We start from the raw sequence: 21,031 nt of genomic DNA, 5'->3' as shown, positions 1-21,031 counted from the left end.
TCCTCAAGACCATTCTATTGTGATTTTAATCACACTAAATGATCAAGATTTCGTTCTGAAAACTATCCAGGGCTTCTGTTCTGAGCTTATAGCCACTGTTATTGCATAAGGAAATTTGCATTAACAGTTAGCCTCTTCGTTTTATGAATTTGGAAATTTCTCATAAATTGTTCATAACTGTGGAAATGTACATTAAATGCGATGTCGTTTTAATAATGGAGAATTTATGAATTGCTTCTTCCTTCTTTGTGTTTGGAGAGAATTTTTCATGAAATGTGACCCCAATTTTAATTGATGTGAAATCTTTCTTGCGGGGAGTGAAAATTAACGCTTGAAAGACGATTTATTCTCGATTTAGAGACAGATAATGTTATCTACAACTGCGATATCAGCGCTCAGTGACTCATTAGGGTTTTATCTTGCAAAAGTGTACTTTTAAGTGCGCTAATTGGTCTGCTTTTTTGTACCTCACAATTAATATCATGTAAGAAAATTTATGGGCAAGAGGTGCTACAAGAATGGGCGACATTGCAGAAAAGGAAGTAAATAATTGAAATGTATTCTTAATAACTCTTTAAGAGTTGGTGGTAGCGCCAGTAATTTCAAAACGCCAAGTTATAAAATACACGCGAATTTGCATTTCAATACCCAAAGCGTAACATATGTATATATAGACATTTCCCTTACGCTCTCCGACTATGGCGTTGAGACGATGAAGCAGAATACATGCTAATTTCGCATTTATGTTTCGCAAATCCATTTCTCAGAGGCTGGCAAAAGACATAAAACCCTTCGAAGATGAATCCCTTCATTGAATTATTCACCTATTTACATATATTTGCACTATTTGCTATATTGTGCATTGGCGGCAATAAGAAATATTACAACAAATCCGCCCAGAAGCTGACCATTTATTGAAAATATCTTTTACTGGCCAATGTAGACTTCCTTTTTGCATTTGCACACACAAATTTAGCCCATGTGAGGATTCCAGCATTGATCTAATTGTATGTAAATTATAATTTATTGAGGCAGCTAAACGGGCAGCGTAGCGATTAACTAGACTAATTGGAAAGGCTGCTTTCAATATTGCCTCCCCTTCTGTATGGCTATATCAGTGAATGAATGAGAGAGAATAAAATGTAGAATTTACAATAGACAACACCGCTGACGGTGATTAATCAAGTAGCCTTTTGCCGTGCACCGAGGATTCCAGCATTTGCCCAACAATGATTCCTCAAAACGTATGTAAAACCATTGTTGCCGCTCACAAGATGAATTTTGTACAATTTTCAGACAGCTACAGTACATGTGTTTTGCCCTGTAGACAAAAGCTGGCTGACTAAGTGCTGCGCTGTATGATTAATTGAAATCAAACTTGTGCAAATTCTTCCTCAAGACATAAGTTATGCTATGACAGTCGCTGTGACGCTCCGAAAATTTGTTTGCCGTGGGAGAGAGATGCTCACTGAGAGTTGTGTACATATTTCCTGTTGGATTTAACAGTTTGCAAATATGCTGAGAGATTAATTTTGAGATTAAAACCCTGGCGCCGGCGCTCTGCGTAGTTTTCTCGCGGATGAGGTTTATATTTTGTAGATCATGGCTCAAATTGTGTGGAGCAAGAGACGTCTTAAGTGGAATGAGTGAAAAAATTTAGCATAATTTGAATGCGATATTGAACTGGTTGATTACATAGTTTCAAAAAACAATAAGATGAGATAATCTCATGAAAAGTTATCACGTACGTCTTTATTGCTCTTCCTCGTCATGCTAATGCTATAATGCTTCTTGGCTTTTATTTTTTTCGAAAAATTCACCACATAGAATAGCTGAAATATTCCGATTGCATGATGCAATATGGAGCTATCGCACGCATTGATTCTTCCAACGTTATTAAGTTCTTACTCACAAAAAAAAACGAAGACACAGAGAAGACAGACAAGAGTCGGGAAAAGAGGTAAATGGTGGAAGTGAAACAATATCCATTCTTCATCTTAATGCGGATTAATTTAGAACATTGGATCATCTTCATTATGGCAAATCTGGGTAAAGGCACAGTGTGGCGTTTCAAAATTGCAATCTACCGGCGTCATCGAGTATGTAACACATTTCTCCAAGTGCACAGTTTCGGTTGCTCAAGCCAAAGTCGTCATTCAGTTGGCTGCTTGGCGTGGATAGGAACAATTCATATGAGGCGCAGACAAGAAAACAGCATTCCTGTAAACTTCAGCATGGGCCAGTTTCCAATTTGCGATCTCCCCCTTCGTCATAGCCATCAAATCACGCGTATTACTATTGCAACTTTATACCACCAAGCATTGAGATAACAGTGAATTCAAGCCATTGAGTTGCTGCGCTGCGTGTAATAGTGCGAGGAAATCAAAAACTCTCCACACACAACAGGCTCGAGGTGCGATGCACATGAAAATTGCACAGATTCATTAAATCCTCTTTGTGACCATTTTCACCTATATTTATTCGGCACGAGAGTGGGTCAGCCGGTTTAAGAACAATCATTCGCAGGCGCGTTGCCACAGATTCTCTCTCTCACTGAACACTTGGTGCATATGCAGATTTAATTTTTATTAATCCTCTTTTAATTCTAACCACCACGTTGGCGCGCATTCATCCAAATGATGGATGGAATCGCTGGAGAATAGTTAGACAGATACTCGAGCACTTTCTACACAAACCATCATGATGGACGCAGTTTTCCAGCAGCAAAATTTATGCAGCGCCATAAACAAGTGGAGTGCCAATTTTCGTGGCAGGAAAAAGTATACACATTGCTCCCATTTTAAGTAATACTGCAAACCTCGCGCAATGATGATATTTCACTTCAGAAATTTACCATATTACAATAAAATATTCCTCAGGCTATGGCTAAATTAATTGCCAACGCGGATGTTCTCAGTTAATAAAATTAGTCAGGAATTCTCTTTGTCTCTCGCTAATCAAAATGGCACGCAATTGATTCTTCTTGTTTTATATTCTTCATAAATTGTTCATCACAATTCCATTTAAAATTTCTAGTTTTCCTCATTTATGTTTATGATCACTTGCTGGACATTGCGGTTAAGCTGCGGTGCTTGTGAAATGAATTGAAATTGGTAAATTTGTTAATTGAATATGTGGATTGACATTGAAACCAGAACGCAATTACAGCACAATAAGTTTTACGACTTTATGAATGATTTTTCTACACTGTAAAGAACTTGAAAAGTTTTCCAGCAGTTGAAGCTACGCAAGTTTTATAGATTCCACAGTCAACTCTTCCATTAATGTAATGACCATTATGTTCTCTATGAGTGTGGAAATGAGAGAGCAATTTCTTCTTTAGCCAGGAAAAAAACGAGACAAATTAATTCTGCATTAGATTAAAGTACTTTATTGCGCCATCACGGAAAGCGAGTGAAAAGGCACGCGGACTTTTCTTCCTTCCTGGCGTGCCCCCAATAAAAAACAATTAAGGTATGAATGGAGCAACGAATAAACAAATCATTAGGATTTATTCGAAAATTGGGGCCGTATAGTGATTTTATTATGACAGTATAATGATTAGCGTGGTTGGAATTATAAATATTTATTATCAACGAAGCACAAACATTATGAATTATTTAGAATCCACAGCTAACAATTACTCAATCCTGCATATGTATGGATTGGGGGTCAATAGCAACCTGCACTTGTGAATGAAAACGATTATTGCTCAAGCAAGCAGACCTACGAATTAATTATAAAAGAGTAATTATGAGTCACGCTTCTTTACTCCTTTTTCCCCAAGTACTTTTTTTGCCACTCGATGCTATACAGTATCTTGGACGATGTGTGGTCATCGGCAGCGAAGAGAGTTTGTGGTGGAAGGCAATGTGCAATATAGAAAATGTGCAACTTTCCATTCCATTTTTCCACTTGCGCTGAGGCCCTTTTACGCTCCGCAGCAACACTTCCTCCCGTTCTTTCTCATTATTGTGTCTCATTGGAGGCACCGAAATGAGCAAAATCTTTCCTCTTGCAGAAAAATTTCTCATGATATCCGCGCGCCACAGTGAATGACGCTTGCATTTCTACCGATTGTGATAATGATAGTGTTGATTCACTGCTTCTGACTTGATTCAATTGTGTGGGATGCACAAAAATCCCCAGATAGCATGTCTTGCCACCAGATAGAAGATAGCCAAACTGTCTAATTACGGAAACGAGTGTGTTCTCAGTGGAAAACAAATAATCCGACTGAATCTTCCGCCTAATGCTAACCATCTTCCTCGCATTTATATTACCACCAGATTAAAATACAACACTTTATTGCAATGATAGAGTGTATATTCCAATTTTTGTCCATATGAAGAGGAAGCTCTTGTTTGTGCTTACAATGTAGTAGAAGAAAATCACACTGAATTCCATTCCCAACACTTTAATCGGCATAAGTTCAAGTTTCCGGGGTGCACAGTGCAGAGCTACTATAGAATAAATCAATAAAAGATCTGAATTTGCAATTCTCAATTAAGGTAAATTCTCATCATGGAGATGTATCTGAGCATCGTCTAATTTACAACCCTAAATATCACCACAATCTACCGGAGAGAGAGAGAGAATAATTGCAAGTTTTACGAGTTATTTTATAACTTTGTAGATTCATGGAATCTCAAATAACATCATTTCTTCCTCAATTCATATATACAAGCTCTGCCGTTTGGCAAAGAGCACTTCTTCAGTGGCAAAAAGGGAGTTCAGTTTTGCCATAGTGACATGGAGGCATGAGAGAGAAATGTTAATAACTTTCACAGTCAAATTCATGTTGTGGTTTGAAGAGGGCAATTTTGCACCGCAAGTCATGTATGCAAAATAAAGTATTATAGAGAAAGATTTATACTTTCTTTTGACTCTCTTGGGAGATTATATTAAAAAATATTCAGAGCAAAATATGGTTGTTTTGACTGGGAGTGTTACATAAGGCAAATTGTATTTCATGACTCATAGACGCCTATTAACGCATCGCCATAAGTTAATAGACGGAAACGCTAATTGAAAATGAAAATACAATTTGTTTTCACTCAAGTGCTCAGGAATTCCATGCAAACCAGCGACTTTTCAAAATCACTTGTTTATTCAATACTTTTTAGCACTGCAAATCGCTCTTGAGATGGTGTAAGGGGATTAAGAGCATGGGATGCGAGAGAGAGAGAGCGAGGGTAGAGCAATAAAGTGCTCTTGAGCTCTTTTTTTCCGCCGCTGCAAAGTGTAACAATATATTATGGATTGGTGCAGAAGAAACCTCTCAAGTTCTCGCTTGATTGGTGATAAGGCAACACCGTGTTGCTCTAAATTATATTAGTGAGGCCGGCAATCTAAAACACATCATTGCCTCAGACATTTTCTCCTGCTCGGCCTTAAAGAGCGCCATCGCTTTGGCAATGGGGTTTTTGCTATTTTTCTCGCGGGAAGTACCGTATCAGGAGGCGTTCGCATGCACTCCTGCCTTATCAGGGGCTGAGAGAAGAATTCCCTTCCGGGAGTGCGAAGTGGCTCTGGTTGTCTGCAGAATAATTGAATTATTCGTTCCACTGCCCTATCTAGTGGAGAATGGCATTGAGAGTCGGCTCAATTGTCGGCGTATCGCGCGATAGAAGAGGCCTTCCATGGGCTTGCATGCGAGATAGCGGCCGTGAAAGAGCGCGCGCGCGCGCGCCAAAAGATCACAAGTGCGCGCCAAGTTCACGGCTTTTGGGATGCACACCGCGATGGGGCTGCGTGCACAATGCCACGCATATCAGTGCATCAATTCATCATCATCACTAGGGTGATCATCAGCACCATCGCGGGCGTCCCATCGTGAACCTGCGTCTCGAGCGCCTGATTCAGTTCCAGAGTGAGAGGAAGATTGCGGCGATGCCCATTGGATATGGAAGTTGTGTAAGATATACAATGTGTTTGCACGAAATAACGTTACTCGTGTGATACTTTTCGCATGGCATACACACCGTGCAAATAATTCTACCGAGAGGCAGTAAACAATATATCAACAAGAAGCGCATAAGAACACATTTCTTATAGGCAAATCACATTTGCTTCTAATGTGAAAGGTTCACAGGCAAGTTCTGTGGCAATGATTTGATGTTAGATATTAATGAGAGAGAGTTTGACGGTAAAATGTTTCATTTCAGAGGCAAATGATGTGGAAATTGATGTCCTTCTTGACATTTTTTCCAATTGTCTTTTCCTCACATCTTCCTCAGAACATTTCGCACGACTGTTTGTATTTAGAATCTCACGATATAAACGAGTTTTCTCCGCATAAGTTAATCTTTCAGTGTCTGCAAGATCACTACCGATGGAAACGTAGGCAAATGCATATATTTACACGAGCAATTCGCGTCATAGAGTTTTTGCACTTGAAATGATCATTATATGTTCTTGTGCATAATCACGCTACATATGCGTATGAGCCAATTTAATGTGTATATGAATTTATAAGCTGATGGTGTGCATAAAAAAGAAAGCATCTCCCGATCGCTTATGAGCGCATTTTCCTGTATTGACCCGATCGTCCGGCGTGCAGTGAATGTGTACCTGTTTGCCGCGCACAGAGATTTGATGGATAATCCGTATTTTCTATTACACTCAATGGGTGAACTTGATTCTCATTTGGCGGCAAAGGGGAATGAATGATGTGGTTCATAAAAATGAATTATGCTGATTGTTTATTGATCAATGTGTTCTGGTACAATTATTTTAACTTTTATCATGGTGAGATTCCTTTTTTGATGCTGTCATCTGGGCAACAAATTAGCTCATTTTCCTCCTCACCATCGCATTTCTCCGCCAAGAATTCCTGTAGCGGGAATCGCGGCTCTCAAATAAACTACATCACACATATGCCATGGCACTGAACGAGAGCAAAATGGATGGTATTCGTAATTCTCGTTTCTCTCCCTTAATTTCTTGCGCTCAGTTTCTCTGGCAAATACGCCACTGCTGGCACATATGTAGGCATACTATAAAATTATAGAAGTCACTCTTCGTATGGTGAGAAAAAAACTAGAACAGTTTTTACTCTCATTGAAAAGCCAGGCATTAGAAATTATCATTCGTTGTCTTGGCATTTGCCAATTGGATCAATGTGTGAATCTCACCCAAGAACGGGAAGTCAGATGTAGAATAATGCTCAATAGAGCATTTTTCTCCTCTAATTACACTGTGCAACACTTTTCTGCCCTTTTTTTGAGGTGTGGATTTTCTGATTCCTTGAGTCATCAGCTTTTCAACGGTACCTTCCTTTTTTCTCTAGACCCTCAAGTTTTCCTTTTAGAGCCTATTTTCCATTTTCCCCTATTTTCACCCACTTTGCCGTACTTATGTGCTCATATCTCGCTCAATTTTCCACGGATTTTCCTCAAATTAGGCTCAAACGATAGCTATTGAAATTACCTACTACTTTGTAAAACATTGTGAGTGTTTTAGATCACTCCTTGTTGGTCAAAAATGATCTTTTGTGAACCACTAGGTAAAAAATTCACCGGGTTTTTTACCACTTTTTTCTAAATATCTCCGAAACGAAGAAACTTTTATGTTGGATTATTTTTCCTATGTGTAGAGCACTTCAGGGGATGCATTTCCTCCATACATGCCGAAGTGATATTTCTTTTCTATCTGCCGGAAAAACGAGGTTTTTCCTCGACAAATTTTGCTTTTTTATGCTACGCGCACCCGCTAAAAAACTGAAAGAAGGTACATTTTGCTGTCTGCGCATTCATTTAGATGATGATAATGCTTAGATGTTAAAATAAAAGAGAAAAAAGGCCAATATCTCGACTTTTTAGCTATTTTAGGTATTTTTTTGGTCTTAATGACAACAAGTCCATAAAAAACACAAAAAATTCACGTAAAATAGCTAAAAAGTCGAGATATTGGCCTTTTTTCTCTTTTATTTTAACATCTAAGCATTATCATCATCTAAATGAATGCGCAGACAGCAAAATGTACCTTCTTTCAGTTTTTTAGCGGGTGCGCGTAGCATAAAAAAGCAAAATTTGTCGAGAAAAAACCTCGTTTTTCCGGCAGATAGAAAAGAAATATCACTTCGGCATGTATGGAGGAAATGCATCCCCTGAAGTGCTCTACACATAGGAAAAATAATCCAACATAAAAGTTTCTTCGTTTCGGAGATATTTAGAAAAAAGTGGTAAAAAACCCGGTGAATTTTTTACCTAGTGGTTCACAAAAGATCATTTTTGACCAACAAGGAGTGATCTAAAACACTCACAATGTTTTACAAAGTAGTAGGTAATTTCAATAGCTATCGTTTGAGCCTAATTTGAGGAAAATCCGTGGAAAATTGAGCGAGATATGAGCACATAAGTACGGCAAAGTGGGTGAAAATAGGGGAAAATGGAAAATAGGCTCTAAAAGGAAAACTTGAGGGTCTAGAGAAAAAAGGAAGGTACCGTTGAAAAGCTGATGACTCAAGGAATCAGAAAATCCACACCTCAAAAAAAGGGCAGAAAAAAGTGTCATTTTTGTTGCCTAGTGTTATGTGCTTCTCTTCCATCTCTTTCGCCGACAAATGCTAATGACGTATTGCCTCAATAAATCCCACTGAAAGTAATGTTCATTTTACTATTTGCACTCTTGAAAGTAAAAGAACGATGAATAGATAAATGTAGGTAAAAACAGAAAATGCACAAAAAGATCTCTTATCTGTTTGTTGGATTCGTTACGGGAATTCTCCATAGAATTCACATCTCTGTCTCATCAGTGAAAACAACTTGCTGTGTTCACTGAAAGAAAGAGTTTGGGGGAAATGGAGTGACATGAAAAAGGCTGAGAAAGTGCAGCAGTACATCTTCTTGGTGTTGTGTAATTACTAATGAAGAAAGCTTAATCTGTCAAATTATTACATGTCATAAAAAAACTGTTTCAATTACTGTGAAAACAAGAAGCGCATTTTAGTAGAAAAGTGTTTGGCCTTTAAAGTGAATCTCACCAGTCAGGATTTGACGACTTTCGTCTGTATAGTTTTGCGAGAGGCATATTCAATATCCATTGCGTGATTAAGAAGGGTGATATTGGAACATCTGCCACTTCTTTATTGACTTGGTATGCACTTCTATCGCTTTAAGAACGAAGCGCATTCTTCAGCTCTACAGTCGATGTGTTGTCTCTACAAGAAGCAATTAATTAATACGAATATAGTCCGTTTTGTACTTCCTGCTTAATTGCGATACTCACTCTAACGAAAGATTTCAATGCCTCTCCAGCCAAGTCCACAGCATTAACCCTTCTGCCGGCGAAACACCTCGACTTAATGATGTGTAAGAAGTGCATCAAGAACTTGAAGCATGTGTCGAGCGACACTTTAGGCGACAGAATGACAAACTTCAGTGAGTGTGCAACTGGATCGAGTGTTTGCATCTAATTAGTGTTCTCTTCGATCACGTTAGAGACATTTTGCCTAGACTTTGTGTACAAAACTTCTCTATCTGCGCCACTAAATTGCCAATCTGGTGGCAATTATCGATGGGAATGTGTGGTGAGAACTTTCTTTTTCCACGGCCAGAATGACACATACACACAGTGGGCAACGAAATTGCACACGTGATATAATTTCGTTGTGCTAGAAATGGTGGATGTTGGGCCAAAGCGCGGCGGTGAAGAAAAAAAAAGAGGTGCATGGCAAGAGGTGGAAAGAGTAACAATGTATAAAACACTGAAAACCCACTTAAAAGTCAACGAAAGCCTAGAAATCATCACGACATATTTTATTATTTTGCCACGTTTATGGGTCGAAAAATACACAAATCGATGTTGAAGATCGCCGAGATCGATACGCTGTTGTGGTGAAACATGAACAGGCACTGCAGAAGAGGAGCATTGATGGGGAGTTCGAGGGAGGCCCGGGCGGTTTGGTGGGAAGATAAAATAAGATTACACATTAGAATTGTAGAAAATGGCTTATAGAATATATCGTTTGAAAAAGAAATTATGTATACTCACAGTATACACTTCCACACAACATCAAAATCAGTGTGAAACGGCTCTGAATCGCGAGATTGAGATAATGTTAAATGCTGTTGTGTATCGTGGAGATGGTCGTCTTTTTGCTCTCCTGGGCAACATCAACCGGGGTGTCCTTATTACCGCCGTGGTGAGCTCGCAAGGCACTCTGTGTGAAGGCGCACAGTGCTGGCAATTGAATGTGATGTGTGACTCTGGTGAAGATTGTTTAGCCAGTCAATATAAATAATTGTTCCATATAGTTGAGTGCATGATGAATTGTTTCGTAGATCGGGGTGAGATTTCCGGATGCAGCGCAAATCTGATCTTCAACCTGCTATTGAGAGGCGGGTACACGTTCTTGTGCACTCTCACGCGGGCCTGCGAGGCTGCGGAAGGAGGACTCCGCGAGCAATGGTGTCTATTGACGACACCCAAGCATCCGATGATGACTTCCATCTGGCGTAACCTGGAAAGCTCTCCGGAGTGCGCGCGCGCGCGCTCTTTTTTGCCCATGCCATGCAGCACCAGAGTCAACATTTCTCACACAGGCCACTCTCTCTCTGCCCCATGCCAAGACAGTAGGTCTCTATAATGCAATATGCATATGCTCGAAAAATGTGCATTAGTTCGAGTTTTTAAAACGGTACATTCCGCTCGCCGTTTATTTTGCGTTCATTTAATTCACATACATATTGCAAATTATCTTGTGCACCATATATACAACAGCTCACAGAGCATTGCATATTCCTCCGGAGCCAACACATATGCCGACCTCGGCCGCTCTTCATTCATATTCATGTCTCTATTTGCGGTGCGCTCTCCCAGATATATTTTATTTGCCGCAGATTGGGACGTTTATTTCATAAGCCACCACGGATCTCTCGGGGGCAGGTTTCGCGTTTCCCAGAGGTGAAATGTCACCTCGCTCCGCAACTATTGTATGGGAGAAGTCGCAGTTGGCAGTGCTCCGAATTCCATCTCGGCCATTTCTCATGCCTAATTGAATTGGGTCAAGGTTTGCCTCCCAAATTAATCACAGCGCTCAAAATTAGTGTCATCAACTGACAACAATTTTTTACCAAACACACTTTATCGCGATGGATATGTAAATGAGTGGATCGACTCCGAAACAAGTGTTCCTCATGTGGGCGCGCGCTTTTCTCCCAAAAAGCTACACTATTATTAATGGTGCTGAGTTGAGATGTTGATAAATGTCTTGGTGGTAAAATTGGTCTCGAAAGGCGCTCACGATTGTTGTTGATGCAAGCTGCGATATCCATGAGCGTAAATAAGGGTCTTGGAAAAAAAGAGACGAACGCTAACACTGGTCGAGAAATCAATTTTATAGTGGTGAGGAAGAGCAGGAATCGTAGCTTGATTTATGCTAGCAAATAAATGTTTCAGAGTGAAAATTATTAAATCCATGAAGATGTCATGTGAAGGCGCATTTATTTCATTATAATTGGACCTGTGAGGCATTTTTGTTGACTCTCTGCATATTATATTGGATGCGTCATTTCGGACCATGTGCCTTACACTCTCCTCAGTCCAGTGGGGATCTTCTGAATGGACAGAGAGAGAGAGAGAGAGAGAGAGGATTGCACTATTCACCTAGTTGCTGGCAATTTTATTATACATGGAAGTATGAACATACAATTTTGCAACACGATGTGGTGCTCTTTATCAATAAATTGCCCTACGCTCTGAAACAATCATATGGGGCCCCGTAATAACCGTGGGTAGGTCAATCGAGCAACAGGGAAATAAGTCATCAATGCAGGATATGTTAATCGATGTCCATCATCATCGATATTGTATAAACGCGTGCATCTCGAGTATCAAATTGAATATTGAACGAAATCATAGGTTGCATTCTATGCACTCTTCGCGGAGCTCTCCAAGAATGTAACAGTTCACGAAGGTATTCTCTCGCGGGACGTGTACACAATTTCAGACATTGAGAGCTGTCTGATTCATTAATATGGCATTCCTGCGGCGTCTCGGAGCAATTGTCGACACAATTAATTGACTCTCATCCTCGGTTTCTCTCACCTCCTGCCAAATGGGACCTCAATTAGCAACATGCAAATGCCTCGTGATTTTGACGAATTCTTGATGTCTGTTACTCACCTCGCGAATGCATATTTTGGTTTGCATTACGGTATATTTTGGCGAGTGACTTAATTGAAAGTTCGCAGAGATATTGATGACATCATGAGTGACTCATTGGGTGAAAGAGTCACGAGGCCGCGGAATTTTTCCCCTCAATCGCGCCACAATTCATGTGCTCTTGAACCAGAAATTCGCTTATGGCAATAATTTAGTTTATTTTATCTTCATTCGTGAGCTCTTCCTTATTCTCGTGTCTCTTGCGTCATCCTTCTGTGAAAGACCACTTGAGGAGAACAGCAGAGAGATTCATGTCAGTGGGGATTCCTGAGTGGATATGGCTTTATTCACCATCAAATTTCTGATATCATAACTAACTTTCTTGCCACTATCTCTCTTAAAATGGCAATACCAATTAATTTCATATGTATCACAAAAACATTCAATTCCATTGAGATATCGTTGATGTGCAATTTAGTAGACGTCTTTAGAAGTTGCCATAAAAATTAATTTTTCCGATAACTCTCCAACGAATAATGTCATGTTTATTGGAAAAAGCACTCCCTTCGGCCATTAAACTCTGGCATAATATTTGCAAAGTTGCCACCGAGATTGTAAACAGTCTCTGGACATAAAAAAAATCACGACGTGGAAACCGTTGCTCGGTGACTCCTAATTAGTGCAGAAATTATTAAATTCCAAATATAGACTCATGGCGGCAAGAGACAGAAGAAGTCCCCCAGTGCTAATAACCAGATAGTTAATCACGGAACTCGGACCACTCAGGGATGGTGAATTCTGCGAGTTTATGTCTCTATTCATTAGGACCCTCGAAGACAATTTATGGCTTAATTGATTTCCCCGTGAGATGAAAGCAGGGGCACTCTTTTGGGCAATTTAGCCAATTCATCCGCCTCAAATTTGGAGGTGGAATGAATGTTGGTGGCACGGCTGGAGAGATTATGTGTAGAATAGAATTCAGTGCTGCTTTTCTCCGACCTCGGGTTCTCAGGAATATGTCACAGTCTCGCCGTGTGGAGCAATTCCCACTTTAATCATCTTAATTTTGTGAGCTGCGGGTTCTCGCTGTCGGATTTTCCTGAGTTGTATTGGAATGTTGGGTGTCTAATGATGAAAAGTGATGAGAAATGTTAATTAAGATATAACCAATGAATTTGCACCGATTGTATCGAGACATACTTTATTGAGCATTAAATAAAACGGTGAAAAAGTGGTCAAAAATCTCATTCTTCACTTGTGAGCAACTTGCAAGTTCTCACACGTTTTCTTTTTGTCATATTATACAACACCCTAATGTAATTCCCGTGTACTTAATTGAGCCTTTCTCTCGCGCCGCGACTCTCCTGCAGCACTCTGTGGTCATGATGGGGCTTCCCTATTAAAGCGACAAGCGCGAGAAGCTCGTTGGAAAAACTCGAAAATGCTGAATATTCACTTTCATTGAACGTTATCGATCTAGGCGGGGAGAATTGATGGGTAGCGCACTGGTCAGGCGCGCGGATACCGAATAGCATTGCCCAGGTATATCTAATTAATAAGTTTTGTGTGAATGCGTGACAAAGTCCCAGTTGAGATCTTGTGTTGATCTCCTCAGTGCCACATACTGCAATGATCTTTTGCATAAATGGAGAAAGGAAGCCATAAATATGACCTCATGCTCAATCGATGATAGTTTCTCCCCAAGTGAATTGCTTACCTTTTTCCACTCTATGTGCACCTTATTAATATGCAAATCGGTGACTGCCAAAGCGCACAAAGTTTATGGTCCTCCTCGCCATGGTGTGCAACTCGTGGACTTTTCTCAAGCGACAGAATCGCTGATCTCGTTGTCGTCGGCAGTCACAGGGAGAATTATCATATGGATCTCGCGAAGAGCAGCAGTCTCTCTCTCTCTCGCGCTCTCTGCCCAAAAAAATGTGCATATTTGGAAAAGTGCAGCTCATGATTCCTATATTGGCCAATTTCTCTCCACTGAATGAGCGCTCATGGAGTCTCTCTGGAAACTATTCATTACTGATCCTTGCACTATTCATCAACTTTTCGTACGGGAAGCGATGAAAAGATGAGCTGGTAAATTGACGGGCAAATGGCATTCAGCTTCAGACGGGCATTGTTAGGTTCGCTCCTGCTTGGCCTAGGTCATGGCTGGCCCGCGAATCCACACAAAAGCCATCGTCTCTGGAGGACGCTCCCCTTCGCGCGTGCGCCTCCGCGTTATTTATATGCACGTATAGATCCACTTGCTGAGCAGCATGTCCCGAAAGGGGAGCAAACAGCGCAAAAACGCGGTTAGAGCATGAAGTCATGGATGGCATCGCTCCGGGTGCGCACTGCATTGAAAATTGGGAGCCATATTTCATATTTAGTACGTGTACATGACATCTTCACGAGCATGTGTGTCTCTCAAGTGCCCTAACGAGAGATCTGAGGCACTCCTGACTTTCATCTATGAACTAATTACATGTCTTCTTATATTCAAAGTGCTCTCTCTCCCTCTCTGGTTCTTATGAATGAGCATACGCGCGCGAGTCTTTCTCCGGGGCGCGCAAAGAAGTGCACAGCGCGCGGTGTGTGTTTGCAGAAAAAAAACGGCGACTCTCCACGCCAAATATGTGGAGTTGAGAGAAGGTGTTCGAGTAACATTTTATGCTACATGACACCTCTTCAATCATGCTAACTGAAAACAATATTCAAATGAAAATCTTGTATTCCAGTCACCGTCATTATCCGTGCATTAATTGCCGATATGTATTTGTGTCAATATTGCAATTATGGAAATTTTTTAAATCGTTTTATCGTAACCGTAGAGCGGAAGATAGCATCTTTATGGCTCTGGTTTTTTTCCTCACTGCACAATTTGCATCTCTGGCTGAAGATATCAGTTTCAGCCACTGAAACACTTTGCTCAAGAACGCCTCTGCTTATCGCCAAGTGAATAATATCGATAATTAAGACTTTAATTCAGTAGCAACATTATTTACGTCCCTCGCGACTTTAGTGGATTTTTCACTTCAAACAGCTTCATTGAATGCCACAACACGTTCTGTCGTCCCTTAAGTACACAGCCTCTAGGGCAAATTTCTTAATTATCGACTTATTGAATGCATTTCAAGGGCAATTTATTGCATACTCGGGAATTCATTAGGAGCATTGTATTTTTTCCCAACTCTTATTTCTCGCGGTCTTCGCGTCTTCTTTAAAATTTTAGGAAGCATCCTAAAAGCATACCATATTTACTGTTACAACGCAGGCAATTTAATTGAGACTGCAGCTTCTTTCGTGCAAGTGAAAGGTCACCGCCAAAAGCCTTTCACAAGGTTCACATTGCAAGAATACCATCTTAATTATTGTGTAACTCTGTGATATATTCCAACAATTAACCATGCGTAATTAAAATACTTTGAGTGGTTTGATATTTCTTCTGCTTCTTTTCCTTTTCACTCTGTGCGATTTATAGTGAAATATTTCTGGTCAGCAGCAAGATTCACTCGCAGAATTAATCTCTATGCGAAAGTGATAGTTTCAAACTTGATTTGGACATCATTTCAAGTTTCCTGATTTACTCTCACACAGCCTTGCTCTTGGCTTCTCTTCTTCATCTCTCTATACACCACAAAGTTGAGGAGGAGATCCGAAAAAAAGAATCAGCGACAGCGTGCAATTAGTGAATTTGCTGTACTTTCCTTAAACGCTATATCAAGACAGTGTATCTTAAGTGTACAATTCTTTCTCGAAATTGATGTAATTTGTCCAAAAAATGATCATTAGTGCAAAATGATGGCAGAGGTCAAATTTGTCTACTGCCACACTAATGCGGCAATATGTTTTCAACGGGAATCCGGCAGCGAAAGTGAATCTCGAGTACAAAAGACAAGGTCATTTACACCAAAACTCTAATGAGGGACAGCCAAATTGCCTCTCCGGGATACAATCAGATGGTGGTGGAGGAGAAGACGCGCGCGCGTCCCGGCTGAGAATATGAAAGAAAAGATTCCGCTTGGGCTCCGGCGGGAGAGAAAGAAATAGTTTAGGAAATTACGGGATGAATGGCAAAACGGTAACCATCTACAAATGCTCAAGAGCTGCCCGAGCGATTGCCATTTCAACTAGTTTACTTTTGTACATAGACCTAATTGCAAATCATAAATTTGCCCAATGAAGGAGGTGATTATTTGTAAGCTGGGTCGTTGTATCTCTCAAAATGGTTATTTGGATCAGCGCGAGCAAGAGTCGCACATTCACGTGAGCATTCAGCTGTGGTGAAATGCAAAAAGCTCGAAAATTACGTGTGATTCGCTTTTCTAGGCATGAATTTTAAATTCCCCGGCCAGAATTCCTTCGCTCTGCTTCTTTGCCTGGCTCTTCCCCCAGAGTGCAGATGAAACCACAACAAGATGGTTTTATGGCGGCGGAAAAAAATTAGATGGGAGAAAAAGAACGTAATAAGATGTTAGAAGCAGTAAACTTCCCACTGAAAGTGTATCACTTGAGGTACTTTTGATCAGGTGAATTTGCATTTTATGGCTTCTATGTATCACTCTTTCACACCCAACAATGAGATATGAGCTTAACTTATCTCCAGATGTTAAGTGTGACAAGTTTTTTCTTGCAATTATTATCTCGTTTGGTTCTTTTATGGTTTTTTGACTTGGGAGAATCACTTAAAGAAATCTCCATGTGTTGTCGCCAAACATTGAGTAAATAAAATGCCCCAGTGTTTATTGCTTTGCGTGCATTGCGGGAGAACCTGGGAGAATTGATTAAAGATGATTTTATCAATTGATATTTGTTGGTTTGAAACTGTTTTCTTACTACTTCTCAGATATCATCTGGAGAATTTTTCTCAATTTATCGGCCCTCATCTTATTTTTGCCGCGTCGTGTATTTCAGTAATGAGTAAAATTTGAGATTATTATCTGGGGCTTTTATTGTAATGATTTTTTCGTGTTATTTAAATGTTAAACTTCCGCTGAGTTCGCTGGTATGGAGCAAATGCAAAATTGCTCATCCTTTCATCGCGCGGACCACTTCTTTTTAATTAAGACTTTTCGCCCAAAACATTTCGCCCGCGGTAGACACGACTTAACATTCACTTGAAGCATTGAGATATTGCGAGCAGAAAAAAAGTGATGAGCTTAGGAGAGAATATCATTTTGCCATGGAATTGAATGGGTTTTTGCCATCGCGGACTTTTTGCTCGTGGTTTGGGTTGTACACCCATCACATGTGGAGCCGGGTGGAAAAATGCGCCTGAAGGTGTTAACAGTAGACAATAAAATACGACACGTATAATTTTATCATATGGAAAGTCGTTATTCTTGGCTTTAACGTCTCTATATCGAAGGTACATTCTTGATGTTTGTGAAATCTCTATTATTATTATAAATAGACATATTATTATTTTATAAATGATAATAAAATCTCCATTGAGTTCATGACATTCACCTCGCGGAGAAATGCGCGCCTCTCGCGCTCACCTGCCTATGAAACTTTTAATTGATATTCAAATTGCCAGGATTTGTATTTACCTTCAGATAAGTGATCAATCATCTGGACCTGAAGTTGGAGGTGGTGCGCAATGGCATTTGGCGATTGTGTCGCGCTGCTGCGTGGCTATATGAGAATTAAATGTTGAAAACAGCACGAGATCGTGCCATTTCCACCAATGCAGCGCGCAATAACTTTTTCAAACTGCAGACAGACCTACTCCAGATTGTGGATTATGCTTTCATAAATTTTCCAATTGCGCGACGCGCTCATATGGGAGTCCCCGGGAGAAAGGGAGATTAAGAGATCGCAAGAGGCAGATATCGAGAGTATGAGGCGTACAAGAACGCCCACGACAGGGTCGCCAGGCTCCTCTCTCAAACATAAATAGAATATTAATGAGATCCATTCGCGACTGTGGCACCAATCGACAGTACGATGGAATTTCAAATGCGCTGGCAAATTAAATTGGTGGTCAGAGCCGACAAAAATTCCGCACATACACGAGAGATCAGCGCGATTGTCGCCGGACGCAAAATATTGTCGGTGATTATTTATTATTAGAGTGGATGGAGAGAGTCATTAGTCAGGTTCATTTCTTAATAAATTGATCCTAATACGCGCTTGTATAAATTATTGCATCAAAATGTGACTGAGACTCACGGGGTTAATCAATTGTTCAAATGTGAGTCCAGTGGATTTTCTACAATCCGCGCAGAGCTTTTGCAGCATTGCCACATAGAATAAATATTGGTGGTTTGATTTCACGGGTCAATTTGTCATATTTATGAGTGCAATTTGACCCTGTGAATTGCACTTATTAACCCTGAGACAGAAGGTGGAGAAATGGCCAGGGAGGCAGAGGAGAGAGTTGTGTTGGGAAATGAAGAAAGGCATTTGTGTCTAATGATTGTCGTCAATTATCTGGCTAAGAACTACAGCCAACACAAGCCTGAGCAACTCCTCTTCCGCGATGGCAAGAATAATAATATTTTGCTCCCTAATTCCTCTGGCGCGGCAAATGTGCGCGCGAGATGGGAATCGCGCACAGCCCATGGAGAGTGTCTGGATTTGCACAGCCACCGAAAACGAGGCTGTGCAGCCTCAGTAGCTGAGGTAAATGGTGGACGTTTCTTCTCCTAAATGGAGTAGAGTCACGTCACTAATGGATTGGCACTGACTCTGGCGAGTCTTGAAGTTGACACTGAAGAAGTCTAAGAAGTGATCACCACAGCCACTGTGTGATGTTTTTCTATACTGTATGGTGGCTTCAGTGACTCCTTGTGCGCCCCGCGACGGTCGCGGGGATCATCGAATGGGAGAGAGAAAATTAAATAAATTTCCATACTGCCAAGCGTCTTATAGTGGTGCACATCTGACACAATGCGAGAAGAAATTAACGATGGAATTGTACGGAAGAATGGAGATAAGTTGAAGCCTTCAGTCAAATGAGAATTAATTGAATTCCTGTTTTAGAGTTGTAATAAGCCCTCAAATCTCTTATATATCATCTCATTGGGGATTCGGGACGAATGGCAAACGAATCTCACATGCGATCACATTGATTGGCATGATAAAAGGTCTTTTTCTTTTTTTGCCAAAGACATCTCACCGAGACATCTCCACATCTAATTCATATAGAAAATAATTCATATTCAATTCCCCCGAAACCTTTCACATTTCTCCGACTATCAGCCCGACTATCAGATGGGAAATATCAATTATATATCGATGGAATGCAAATTCTTCCTATAAACAAAGATTTTCATTCATATGTGCATTTTTGATTTGTATATACGAACCACAAGCAACATGGCATATAAACGGCCCCATCAATGGTGGTATCTGTGAGAGATGTCAGGAAATATCACCTTAAATCAGATCTTGGCGATCAGATATGAGATGGTTTATTTATAGGTGCCCCAGAATTGATGTGTGTTTGTTCTATGCCGAGAACCGTGCAAGAAATCAACAAATTTCGCCCAACCAGCCAGAGCAAACACACACACGACACATGGCCTGAGCACAATTGATAGTAATTTGTAATGAAAAGTGATCAATTTGCTGTTCTTGCCAGCAATTTTCAAGCACAAACACCCTGATTGATGTTTACTGTGACACGCACTGTGTGGAATTCCGTCTCTCTGCGCCACGGAGAACAGCTATAACTATGCTGGCTCTTCGAAATTCTTGTGGTCATTTTTCTGGCGAGAAAGAGATCTCGCGTGCACATCATGCACTATTCTTATGTGCACGCACCTGAACATCTTCACGGTGTGACCTGCAAATAACAGTTTATTGGGCGTTTTGACTTGAAAATTGGGGACACAAGCACATATCTCCAGTGACCGCAAGTTGCCATGAAAATCGATTAGAAAAGTCACTTTTGGCTTTAATCTCATAATCTTGTATTTGCATTTCCACGCCTGATCATCCATACTGGATCTCTCAATCTGGCGCGCGGCTTCCTAACCTTCCCAACCTCCCAATCATGATTCGTATAGAAGGAACAAACAAAAAATCGGCAATAGGGCTTTGTGGAGGCAAAGGCCAATCTCTGCTCCACATTGGATTCCCTTGAACTTGGCGTGGAATCGTATAAATCATTGGGAACTGCTCAAAATCAGTGTGACTGACCTCCAGTGGGAATTCCCGCCACCGGAGTTCCCTTGCCCATGGACTCACCATCTCTCTCTCTCGCTCTCTGTCTTTTGCAGCACACTCTGACGGGGCACAGCGGGAAGGTAATGGCCGCAAAGTTCCTGGGCGAGCACACGAGGGTGGTCACGGGCAGTCACGATCGCACACTCAAGGTGTGGGACCTCCGCAATCGCGCCTGCATCGAGACCAAGTTCGCGGGTAGCAGCTGCAATGATCTCGTGACCACGGATGGTTCGGGCTCCTGCATCATCAGCGGCCACTTCGACAAGAAGATCCGCTTCTGGGACACGCGCACCGACTCCTCCTCCAATGACATCGTCCTGTCGGGGCGCGTGGCGTCGCTGGATCTTTCCAGGGATTGTAAATACTTACTGAGCTGCGTCCGCGATGACACCATCAAGCTGCTGGATCTGCGCATGAGTCACGTGGTGAAGTCCTTCAGCCACGATGGCTTCAAGGTGGGCTGCGACTGGTCGCGCGTCTCCTTCAGCTCAGACGCCACATACATTGCCGCTGGCTCCGCGGACGGCGCCGTGTACATTTGGAATGTCGCCGGCCGCCTCGAGACCATCCTCAAGGATCACTCGTAAGTACCATCCCGCCCGCCCTGTCTGCATGCTGTCGCTTATCTCGTAGACTTTGGAGGCTGTGTCGTCTTTCGGATTTGTAACGCTCTCTTGGGCATTTCTCTCTCTGAAAGTTTATTATTAACATTTCTGTTCTGCTCTCGTCATTCGGGTGATCTTTGCACAAA

The 21,031-nt window shown here is 41.1% G+C and overlaps 1 protein-coding gene across 1 annotated transcript in view; it reads left to right on the top strand.

The window, feature by feature from the left end:
- The window catches only part of LOC132265201 (autophagy-related protein 16-1), a 91,856-nt gene that overhangs the window by 69,984 nt on the left and 841 nt on the right, over positions 1-21,031 (top strand). The window contains exon 5 of the mRNA XM_059765778.1: positions 20,334-20,863. Within this exon, the coding sequence (XP_059621761.1) occupies positions 20,334-20,863 (530 nt within the window). The remainder of the gene's footprint in view (positions 1-20,333; positions 20,864-21,031) is intronic.

This window comes from Phlebotomus argentipes, unplaced genomic scaffold, assembly GCF_947086385.1.
Source record: "Phlebotomus argentipes unplaced genomic scaffold, Phlebotomus argentipes genome assembly contig_2, whole genome shotgun sequence".
NCBI classification, from domain to species: Eukaryota; Metazoa; Arthropoda; class Insecta; order Diptera; family Psychodidae; genus Phlebotomus; species Phlebotomus argentipes.
The sequence above is the reverse complement of the archived record's forward strand: the minus strand, read 5'-3'. Positions and strand labels throughout refer to the sequence as shown.